Genomic DNA, 12,129 nt, shown 5'->3' with positions numbered 1-12,129 from the left:
GTGGGTTAAGCAGCAGATATATACCCACTGTATTCGTGTGTGTATTCTTTTAGCAGTACCACTAGAGGTCCTTACTAAATCACCAACCCTCAGGTATCCATTAAAACATTTTTATCTTTCATGCAGCTGATATGTTAGAAAAAGGAGGCTTTTATGACAGTAGAATCACGAGTGTGACTTTCTTGTTCCCGTGGTTTTAGTTTTGATAGGGATTAAAGGGGTGAAGACACACCTTTGGTAGGAAATTCGCTGCATCAAAGCGAAACCAAATGACCTTGACCTAATAGTTTGATACATTCATCACTATGACCCGGAAACAGTCCTGGAAACACCCATTTTTTTTGTTATGTACGCACACACAGACTTATCTGATTTTGAATTTGCAAAGGTTAAACTCTGCATCATTCTCTCCTATCAGTTTGCTAAACTATTTAAAGCACTCCTGGCACATGCAACTCTATAGGAGCATAAAACAATACTCATATACAAAACAACATTCCCATAAATTTAACATTGCCTTTCCAAGAGGAAAGGCATTCATTTTACACAACAATAGCACAGCAAGACATCGATTACATAAAGTCGGAGAGTGTGTTGACTGGAAGCAAAAAGATGTTTGCTGCTGTGACTTGACATTCCACAGAAATGTTATAAAACAGGCACCAGGGAGGCACTTGTATTTTTAGACACCTCTGTCAAAAATAGTTTGAAAGGAATGAACACTGTCCTCCTCTTTTAAAGCCCTGTACATGCCAACAACACAGAGCCAGAGGGGTAAGAGGAAGTGTTCAGGGGAGTCAACTGAGGAGGTAAGGTTGCTAATTAAAAATAAACAACTGCGTTTAGTAGTAGTTGCCAAAGACATTGGGATGTGGTTAAATCAAAACAGGCTTGTATCACTTTTACTGTCTAACTGTATTTTAGAGACAGAGCTGCTAAGCGTGATGTAATGCCCGTGGAGAGGGGCACATCTGTGCTCCTGAGGAAACTGAACTTATGGCCTCTGATGCAACAATATGTCTACAGTATTGTGATGAAGTGTAGCAATCCAATCACCATGTCACACATTCCACACATTGTTATGTGAGACTGTTGTCCCCTCCCTGTTGGAAGTCCAGCAGATTATGTATTAGACACTAGCTAATCCTGATTGACTCAATGATATCGCTTCTGGAAGACAAAGATATAAAAACAAACTGTATTATAAGTATTATACACAATAGTGTGGTATAGAAAAAATTGTTTAATGACTTGTTCTGTCCTCTCACCTGTGCTTTTGTGATTGCACAGAGGAAAAGTGCTGTCTGTTCTCTGGTGTCTCTTATATGTTTACGTGTCAAGTTTCATTTTAAAGTGGATTATAAGCCTCTTTAAGTAAACAGGACCCATCCAAGTATCTACCATACAGTAATAACTACTGAAAAAAACCCAACTACGGTAAATGATTACACATCTATCTTTCAATCTGTGTTCCTCCCATTTACTTTTTCTGCATCACGTGTTTTGCAGATTTCCACTGAACAGCTTGGCTTAAAGTAAAAAAAAAAAAAAAAAAAATGACCTACTACACATTTTAATATTCCTTTCCAAATCAGAAAATTGACCTGTCATCTTCTGGGAAATGATGACAGTGATAACATCATGTTATCAGATAACATCATGCTTCTAATTTGAACAAGCATTTACTGTATTTACATGAGTTAAGGCCGCCATTTGGCTACCTGCATGACTCTGGCACGGCTGACCTGCATACTGGGCGCCATGTGGGTGGGACATGAGGATAGGATACTGGGAAGAGAAGACTGCTTATCTGTTATCAGCTATCATGGAGGATAATTTCAGTCAAATGTGACACTGGAATTTCTGATGTGACGGTTATGCAGTCAGTCAAACTGTCACAAAAATGTCTGCTGTGTTCCGAAGTGACGCCATGAGAGCAGTGAGAGAGTTTTAGGTTACAATTCTGTAGGTTTATCAGTAGAAGTGACTTTTACAATGCCACATTTATTTTCACATTTGATCCAAGTTTTTGATTAATCCAGTTCAGTTTATTTATATAGCACCAATTCACAACAAAAGTTATCTCATGACACTTTCCAATTAGAGCAGGTCTAGAACAAACTCTTTCATTAAATTGTAATACAGAGAGCCCAACTTTCCCCCTGGAGCAAGCACTTACTATTATTGTTATAATATATTACTTATAACCAAAATATGTCAAAATGATGATTTTCAAATGTCACTCTGGAAAGTCAAAGATGCAGTTCGTCCTTGAAGGTCAACAAGCTGCGGTCTTTTTTGCTACTGTTTCACAGTACATTAAAACACAATTGTCTCTCACACGTATACACATATACATCATTTATACATACGTCATATACATCCCTCAGGGTATTAAAAATGAAAAGCCTCTGTCCTTGTGATTTATGTGTCTGGTTCTGAATATCAGTGATTGTCTTCCATTTATTTGTTTGTTCGTTTACTTTTGTTGTCATAGAGAAACCCAATTTAAAATGTCTCAATCGCATATTTCTTTATCTCCCCTCTTATCTCTTCCCACACTTGTTCCCAGTGCTGAGAGAAGTCTTGGTCCTTCTCCATCACTTTATAGAGCACATCCATATCAGGATCCATCAGCTTTCATATCCTTACCCTAGCACCTCAGGGATTCCCTCTAACACCTCTTTAAACCTCAAATCTTCTTCCATCTCTCTCTTTCTCTCCCTCCAAACTCCTGTATAGCCAGAGGTAGAGACAGTTCCTCACTCAAAGGCAAACTGCAGACATAAATGTCACTCAGCAGGTTACAGCGGTGTCAGGGAGAGGCTGCCAGTCATCAAATATTCCTGGAACCTTTCATAGGTTTGAACACCCTGGGGTCGTACACTGTGGCTCCATGGCAAGCGGCTGTGGGTGGAGCTTTTCCCATGACATCATGTGAGGGAGAGGAGAGGAGAGGAGAGGAGACATATAACTGAGTGACAGGGCTCAGCCACCTGCAGACAAGCAGCAGCAGCAGAACATACAACACAGCTGTAATCGTGTGGATAACAGTCTCTCTGCAGAGTATCAACCATATACTGTCAACTATGTCTACTAACACCAGTGTTCTTCTTCTCATCACACTTTGGGCTTCCATGCAGGATGGTGAGTACATATTTTATAAATAAAGTAGAATTTTATATTCTTGTTTTAGTGTGATGTGCATGACATTAGATAAAGGCTTGTGATCCTGACACCAGCCTGAGAACTTTCTCAGTTGCTTCTTGCTGGTGTTAGAAGAGAGATTTTTTAAAACATGTTGCTGTAGCTTTCTGTTTCTGTGTGCGGACAATAACTCGTGGACTGTGTGTACACTGGCTTCAGTGTCACAGTGTGCACAGAGCAGCAGTTGCTATCTCTGTATGTTGGTGCACAATCATGTTTTGGCAAGCCAAGGAACCTATAAAACGATCCATTCAGAGGCTGCACTTTTATCTCAAGATTTTTACTGCTGTCAAATATTGACACACAGTTTGCAAATGGTTCTTGTTATATCGCAAGTATTTCACAGTTGTTTCTTTTCCAATGAGACAATAAAAGAAAGTAAAGGAAGAAGCAGCGCCACTGACTGGTGGTTTGGCTTGGCTGGAGTTGACGCTGGGCTTGGATTTCTGTTACTGAGCGGCTCTTTGCCTTGAATTAGGTTTGGGTCTTCCGGTGGTGAAACAGCTGGAAGCGGAGGCCACTGACAGCGTCCCAACACACAGAGTGAGGACCAAGCGTTGTGCCTGCAGCAGCATGCTGGACTCTGAGTGCCACTACTTCTGTCACCTGGATATCATCTGGGTCAATACACCCAGGTGAGGAGACAGACACAAACATGACCTACATGCAGAACACCCAGTATAATGACTTTTCTTATGTAAAGCATTTTGGTCACATTTATTTAAAAAAGCAACACAAAAGTCAGTGCATAATCACTTGAAAGGCTGCAGAATAAACACATGCTATCGTTATCACTGTATAATTAAAGGGGCATGTACTATCAAAGAGCAAAGTCTGCAAAATGTTTATACTCATGACAATCTCTTTTTCTCAGTAAGACAACAATTTATGGCTTGGGCAGCTCTCTGTCTCGACGCAGAAGGTCTATTGGCCGCTGTACTTGTGCCAACCCTGATGACAAAACCTGCACCAACTTCTGCTATCACAGGTGAGTCAAAGCCCAAGCATCCCAAACAGCTGTGAAGTATCACCATGAGGCTCATGTGAATGATCCAGCCTAGATTTTTGTTTCCGGCATAGGTTGTTTAGTTTGTAAAACCCAAGGACAAGGAGTGGTGCAATGCTGTTATTAGTTTAAATGTGTTGATACTGTGTTCAATAAATCTTTGCCGCGGGTGTGGTCATCATATAATGGCATGAGGGAGTAGAATGATCACCAGCTGGTGCACAAAGCTTGTTTTTGATCGGCTTTGAGGCTCAAGGAGTGAAGTGTGTAGGAGTTCGGACGCAATTAAAAGCCCAGCTGAGAATTCTCGTTCCCTAGAAATACCAAACAAATTAATGTCACCACCAGGAACATCAGGCCGAGACAAAACGTGAGGTTAAAAAGACCTCATGCTGAAATTGTGACAGTGCAACAGTTTTCTTGTAGAACATTTGATGAGCCTGTAAAGATAAGGGTTTTTCAGATTACCAACAGTGTGAAATAGAAAAAGTGTCAAACGCCTTAATTTAAGTTGGGATGTTCTTTAATACAGCAATATCCATAAAACATTTAAGCTGACAAACTGCAGTGTCGAGGTACTGGTCACTTTTGATAACTACAATGTTCCTCCTGTGTGCAGCTCTGAAACTGCCTCTTCAAAGAAACTTGTAAAGAGACGTCAACTCAACATTGTCAGCATCCTAAGGTGAGCTCTGAATGGCAAAATTACCTTGAAAAACTCACAACTGCACTTACATTTTGGTCATATTTTTAATCATCTGACTGATTTTTTTGACTTTCAGAGCTGTGGCCAGCAGATCCAAGATAGATTCAGGGGCTCAGAAGAAGAAGAACGTTGGCTAAACACAACGTGTCTGCTGAGGCGGCGAGAATGAGAGAAAGAGAGCAGCGAGCACCTGAACAAATGACACTCCTTTGAAAGCCAGGAGGGACACAAAGGGCTGCTGACAGATCCGACGCAGGAAGGCCGGCGCGCCACAAAGATGTCTGTTTGTGCCTGGGAAAAGAGGGCGGAAATCGTGACAAAGTTCTGCAAACACATCATAGAAAGACGTGTTGTGGATATGCATGGAGAGGAGCTGCTATCAGCACAGGAGAATGCTGTGCCTGTGGTCATGTTCGACTCTGTAAGAGATGGAGCAGTTGTGTTTGTGTCACTGTACAGACAGTGACGGATGTAACAGAGAAAAAGAGACATACATACTGTACATACATTTATCTGTACAGGAATCTTTCTGGTAGATGGCATGTTTTGACTCATTCCTCTGTAAAAATACATTTTTCATTTTTGTCTTTCTGTAATGAATCAACAGTTTTATTATTTTACACTTTGTAAATTTGTTATTAGTGACCTTAGGGAAGGAAAATGTAGAATATAACACGTAGAATGCTTAAAGTTGTGTTTTTGTATCAAGGATTATGTTGTGCGACAGTGTAAATAAATTAGAACTAAATCAAGTCTGTCTCACATTTTACAGTATATCAAAGTCAATGTAATGATATATTTAACCTGAAAAATCAATAAGAAAAAAACTGACCCTCATCTTGTTTTAATCCCTTAATTTATTGCTTATGGGCTTCTCTGCTTGCTTTAGGAGAGTGCACTGTGTAAATAAAGTTATTTCTCTAAAGAAACTATAAAACTTATAATTAGAATAATTCATTTTAGACAATGTGTGTGCCTCGGTTGTGTGACAAGCAAACACATTTCTGAGTTCAAAAGAGGGGGCCTGAGATGGATGAATGGTGCAGGAATGCAAAGCTCACATCAGTAATAAGTTTACTTACTATTCAAAGGCAGCGCAGCTTGTGTTATCATAAGGATCTGTGGAAAGAATGCAGCGTTTTGTAACTTTGCTGAGGGGGGTGGAAGAGAGAGGCACAAAATGCCCCGTCACCCTGTGTTCCTCTCTGACTGCTTGCACTGTACATACCGTCCATGCACACCTGAATATGCAAGGCAGACACAGACTGGAGCTGAACAAAATAACCGTGAGAGACCATTTAACTGTCATCTAATGAATAAAGCGTTGGACGAATGACCTTCATTTGTTGCCACTGATGGGTGATAAGAATCAAGTGTTAATGTGGCTCAGAATTCAGGAGCAGTCAGGAGTTTTTTCTGCTTTTTTGCGCTTTCACCTGCAGCCTTTTTATTTATTTTTTTTTACAATATTCTTGCACAAACGTCTTTCCTCTGTTTCCAGTCTTTTTTCCAGTGTGTTACCCACTCTAATACACTGACTATGTATTACTGGGGATCGTGACAACCCCTGTTTGAAAGAGCAGACAGGAGTACCAGCATGGAAATTGAGCAACACACAAACATTTATTTTAGCTACCTAAATAAAAAGCACACCCAAAACAATTAATATCAGTTTTAAGTGCAGACTAAAATATTTTCACTGCTTTATCTTCCAATGGGGAACTGAAGTCATTATATCCATCTGTGCTCACTTCAGCCAGGCTCCTCACCAGACATTTCTGACTAAAATAGTCAATAGTAACTTTACTTACTAGCTCCACAGCTGCCTTGATTAGCTAGTTTGGTGTTTTAAAAGGTTAGTCTGGATTCACTGAAGTCACACAATGACCCAAACAAAGCAATCAAGGCGGTGAAAAGGCTGTTACATAACATTGCTTATGTACTCTATCGGTGTCTGCTTCTTCGAACTGGGAGTACGCACCATCGTCTATTGTAGGGAAGACTCTGGCCATGGATACCTCACACAATCCCACATCAAAACAAGCAAACTATCCCTTTCAGCTAAGTTAACAGCTGCCAGCCGTAGCTTCATAGTTAAAAAACAATACAGTGAATAAACCATCAGACTATTCCTTTAATGATTATAATGATTCTTTATGTCCACTCCGGAGTCTCCATTTTTGTCTTTGACTGACTGTCATGCCTTGTACAATATCTGTTTTCTTCTTATCTCCACAATCTTCTCTGCCCTTCATTGTAGATTTTTAACACTCATGTCGGCCCTAAAAAAAAAAAAAAAAAAAAGAAAAAAAGAAAAAAAAACTACAGTCTAATCTCAGATATCGGAAATCTCATGATGTCACGGGAGGGGGTTTAAGATATGACAAGTCATTTTATTTAAAATGGGGCAGAGAGGGACTGTAAAGAGATAATGATTATAGGGAAAACAGACATCTGCTTGTTAATTATTAGCCAATGTGAGATAATGATAAAACAAGACTCTCACTGTTTCAGCTGGCTTTACGAAACCACAAGTTGCCGCAGAGGTTTAACTCTGTCCATGGTGCTGGAACAGGAGAGGCTCCGGTGAACCTCTTCAGTGAAACGCCACATATGAACATCACCTTCCAACTTTCAGATGTCAAGTGACTTTGAGAAGTAAAGCACACCAGCAAACCAAATTGATGACAACACAAAACGCAACACTAATTATTTTTGTGGATGACACAGCACATTATTGATTGAGCCAAGTTATTAATGGCCACACACGTTGGATCCAAAGGTTGAGAAGAAAACTCATTTGTCTAACAAAGATCCCGATTTTGTAACAAACCTATCAAGAGGAAGATCAATTTTAGAAGCAATTTTAGAAGACTTTTTGGTTACAATGTTTCAAAATCCAGTTTTCATCAGATGTTTTACATACATAAAGTTTTGAAGTAAAACTGCTGTTCGGTAGAACAATAGGACCTTTTCATTGCAAATATGTTGGCATTTTGTCATGGCAGGTAAGGCACAGGTCTGGTTAATAAATGACTTAGTAGAACATTTAAATGGAGCAAAGCAACTTTATTAGTTTCACTTCAAAATTCCTTCGAAAGTAAGTGTAAATATCAGCTGAGAAGAAGACTGATGGTCTTCAGTTAAAGCCAGTTAAAACAACATTGGAAAAGTCCTCAGTGAGGACTAAGTGAAATAAAGTCCTCAAGCCAACCTTGTCAGGTTCTTCCCTCAGCACTTTGATGACTTTGAGACTGCAGGGTTCAAAGTTCTTCATTCAGGGTTATATATGTTCATTTTGTCGGAAGTGGTGATCAAAACTAATTTATCTAACTGAGACTGAAGAAGGTAACATTATTGCTACAGAGATATTCTAGTCTCTGTTCTTTAAACTTTACTGTGACCTTCTGATTATTATGACACTAAAGTGTACGACCAGAAGCCTTCACACTGCTGAGCCATCGCAGCGGTTTTCAAAGAGGGCTCCAGAGAACTGCAGGGCTTCCAGGGCATCCCAGCAAAAAGAGAAATTATTTATTTTTGTTGTATCCATACACAATAACAGAATTAGTTGGTTGGACATTTTGTAGTCTAAACAACTGATTGATTAATAATGAAATAAATTGGCAGATTAATTGATAATGAAAATAGTCAGTGAACTCACTATTGCATCCACTTCAGCCAACTTTGAGCTTCAAACAGGAAGATCCAGTCTCAGGTAAAAGTTGTTGTTTTAAATGTTGTAAGAGAAACAAAAGTGATGAGAAAAGCAAGTTAGAAGAACCCCTTTATGTACACCTTAATCTTGCTGAAAATATCTTGGAAGTAACTGCTATGATAATTATTGTCTGTCCACTACAGCATAAAATAATGCACATCTGAGGCAGGAAATCCTAGACACTACAGGAGATGAGAACATTTACAGTATATGTCCTAAATCAAAATATAAAAGTTCCTTTATAAAGCTATTGATTCATAAGCTACTACTTTCTCAGGATACCTACAAATTAGTTCATCCAGTGCTTCCACCTCAAATGTTCACTGTTAAATAACATTATTTTATTTAGAATATATCTCTAACAATAGTGAAAAACAGTCTTTATGCAAAACATTGCTATGGTGTGCACTTTAGGCAGTGACATAAATCAACAATCAAAGATACAATTTTCTTATCTTATCCTTTCTTATCTTATTGCATGCCAGTATCTTTGCAATCTGTACTATTAAGTCAATTCAGATTTTGCCGTCTAAAATTTGTGGGGCAAGTCTTTCAGGCACAACATGTACCAAGCAAGATATGTACCGTCTAAAGTTGTCATAAGTCCTTTTCCACCAATATCGGTCATGTAGTTCCTTATATTAACACTTGAAGGTTTCGGCTGGCAGAACTCCAAATATCTGTTACATAACTGATAGACTTGTATACATTTTGGTTGCAAGTTCATGCATGTAAAATTGTCTCAAGACATCTTGATTTAAACATTTCATGCCTGCATGTTTAGTTCATGCACAACAGCAGGGTGGCCCAGTGGTTAACGTTGTTGTCTCACAGCAGAAAAGGTCCTCAGTTCAAGTCCAGGCTGAGGTTTCTGTGTGGAGTTTGCGTGTTCTCCCCCAGATTGTCTCCATGTGCTCCAGTTTCCCCCACAGTCCAAAAACTTATATTTCAAGTTAATTCTCCTGCCAGTGCCTTTGACCAAGGTATGACTTAGAACCACACAATGGGAGTGCGGTTAACAGCAGAGTTCAAATTTCACTGCACTGTGTAAATTCACATAGGCCTATGTGACAATTAAACTTGATTCGATTTGATTCAGTGAGTAGAAATTTTCATGGTCTGGTTGAGATCTGCTCCTCAAAGTCCCAGCGGAGCGCGGCTGAGTAATTCTCTTATGTTTTGAAATGCATAATCTCATTTATTCATATTGTGGGCGTGTTACAGCTGAATCTGTTAACTGACTCGTATACCGTGCCAGCACTGACCCCTGTGGTATATTTAGCTTCACATGATCACACCACATTACATGCATACAACCCTTACTGATTCAACACACTCAGCCAACATTCCTTAAACATTTTCTGTGTTCTCACATTCTTTTGGGTCACAGCCAGCTGGCCTTGATTTTGATCATTTAAAACATGTTTTCTCTCTTGTCCTCCTCTTGTTCATCAGAGTCATACACTGCCCGTCTCAGCATTTATTGTGTTATGTTATAATGAAGAAGGGGAGACTGACATGTGCCGTAGAATGATCCTGATAGAGCCAGTGGTCAAATATTCCACAGCTGTTCCCCAAGAATGTGAAGTGAAGCAAGAGCCCAGTGCCTCAGCCACCCACCTGCATACAAACTGTATACACATGCACACAACTGTTGTTTGGAACTTAAAATGGGACTGTTTTCCAAAGAGGTGGTATCATGCAAAGACGAGCGGAATCCTACTGTCAAAAACATAAACTAACCCTTACAGCAGGACAAGTGTGTGTTTTACCCTCTTACCACCAGGGCACAAGATCGTGTTTTCTTTAAAGTAGGGTGAGACAGCTGCCTGTCCTATTCCTGTCAACATCCGAACAACTTAACCCATGTAGGAACAATCCATACTGTGCAACACTGTGTGGCATCTTGTTGTTTTGCAGCCTTGGTAGCAGCAGAATGATTACATATTATAACTGGGCAAAGTGCAAAGGTTCACCTTGAGGGAGGGATAATATAATCGGTGATAGTGAAGGAACAATTCCAATGAATCACTTGCTTGAGGAATTTTCATGGAGAGGCCTCCATCACAGTCTTGTCATCACTAGCACCTCACGACTACTAGGGAAAGTGTGTCATTTTTTCATTTTTGGTTAGTTTAAAACAATATCAGTTTCACTCAGTCTTTAGTTCAGCTAATTAACAACAGGAAAAAGATTTCCCACAGGGCAGGACCTTATTCTCATTCAAATCTAAAGATGTGACAGTACATTGTCATCTTCCTGTGGATAAACTTTTTAGTTTCAGAAATATATTGTATCACATATGCATCATTAAAAAACAAGACATTTCACAGCTTATTTAGCTGGTAAAACCTGCTTGGTTTTATTTCATGGTTTGGATTTTTTTCTGAAATAAACTGAAATGAAGTGAATTAAAAGTTATCAGTCGATCTCATGGGAACACAATAAGATATTTACAAGTAACAATGATTTAAACATACATAATGAACAACAGCTAATATGTTGCACCTATTATGAAACATAAATGTTGCCTTGCATATATGTAGTGTCATGCTGATGGCTCATTCTAAACATTTGAACCTCAAAGTCCAAACTGAACATCTGCTCATCTCAGCTCATCAATACATTTTATCTCCTCGGAGTTAGGTTTGTTTTACCCTTTTACAATATGATGTGATATACAGTCATATCATAAAGGTCTCCATGTTGCATTTACAGTGAAACAAATCACAAAACAAGCTTTAAAAATGGAACAAGTATCATGGTGTCAAAACAAGTGCCAGCACTGTAGGGTTTTTCCCTAGTGGATCATAGTATTTCCTTGTCTTCGTATTGCGGTATCTACAAAAGCTTTGAACTATTCAGTCTAATGCGTTCTTAGCACATGATCTAGTCCTTACAATAACCGAATTGTACTGACAGTTAAATATTGGTGTTTGTTATTAAGTAAAACTCTGTGTACTGTGTGTGTTGGTTTGGGGCTAATCCCTCTCTCTGAAGTCTGTAAAAAAAAAAGTATGCAATGAGTGTAGTTGGCCAGCAGATGGCCTTTGGCTACCATGAACTCACGGGACAACAGTTCTGTCATACTCACACATACCACATGTAGTGTCAAGTTCCCTCAGCAACATCAGCAACAGAACTTTATGAAGTGTCAGCCCCGGGATGCATGGTGTGTGTCGGTATTTAAAGTCGGATGACTCTGGCAGTGGTATGCACATTTAAGCACTGTATGTAGGGTTTTTTCTTCTTCATCAGTCATAGTGGGAAGCTGCCGAAGAGTCCAGTTATCTGTCAGTCTATTCAAGCCTGTATAATTCCAGAAAATCATAATGTGACTAAAGATAACATTTCTAATCAGAGATTTCACTCAACTGACACAACAACAACACTCTCAGGCAGGATGGTGGGTTGGTAGGCATTTTTAGGTCCCTTAAAAGCCTAAATTATTATTTAACTACCTAAATGTTTTACTATGTAAAAACGTATTTA

At 39.3% G+C, this 12,129-nt stretch overlaps 1 protein-coding gene across 1 annotated transcript; it reads left to right on the top strand.

The window, feature by feature from the left end:
- The first annotated feature begins 2,771 nt into the window (after positions 1 to 2,771).
- On the top strand, positions 2,772 to 6,390 carry LOC124065472 (endothelin-2). The gene is made up of 5 exons (XM_046400904.1): positions 2,772 to 3,147; positions 3,686 to 3,842; positions 4,082 to 4,195; positions 4,833 to 4,898; positions 4,996 to 6,390. The coding sequence occupies exons 1-5, from the start codon at positions 3,090 to 3,092 to the stop codon at positions 5,054 to 5,056; spliced, it is 456 nt and encodes a 151-aa protein (XP_046256860.1). The 5' UTR covers positions 2,772 to 3,089; the 3' UTR covers positions 5,057 to 6,390.
- The last annotated feature ends 5,739 nt before the right edge of the window (positions 6,391 to 12,129 follow it).

The sequence above is a fragment of the Scatophagus argus genome, chromosome 9, assembly GCF_020382885.2.
Source record: "Scatophagus argus isolate fScaArg1 chromosome 9, fScaArg1.pri, whole genome shotgun sequence".
NCBI lineage: Eukaryota > Metazoa > Chordata > Actinopteri > Scatophagidae > Scatophagus > Scatophagus argus.
This window is presented reverse-complemented; position numbering and strand designations above follow the sequence as displayed.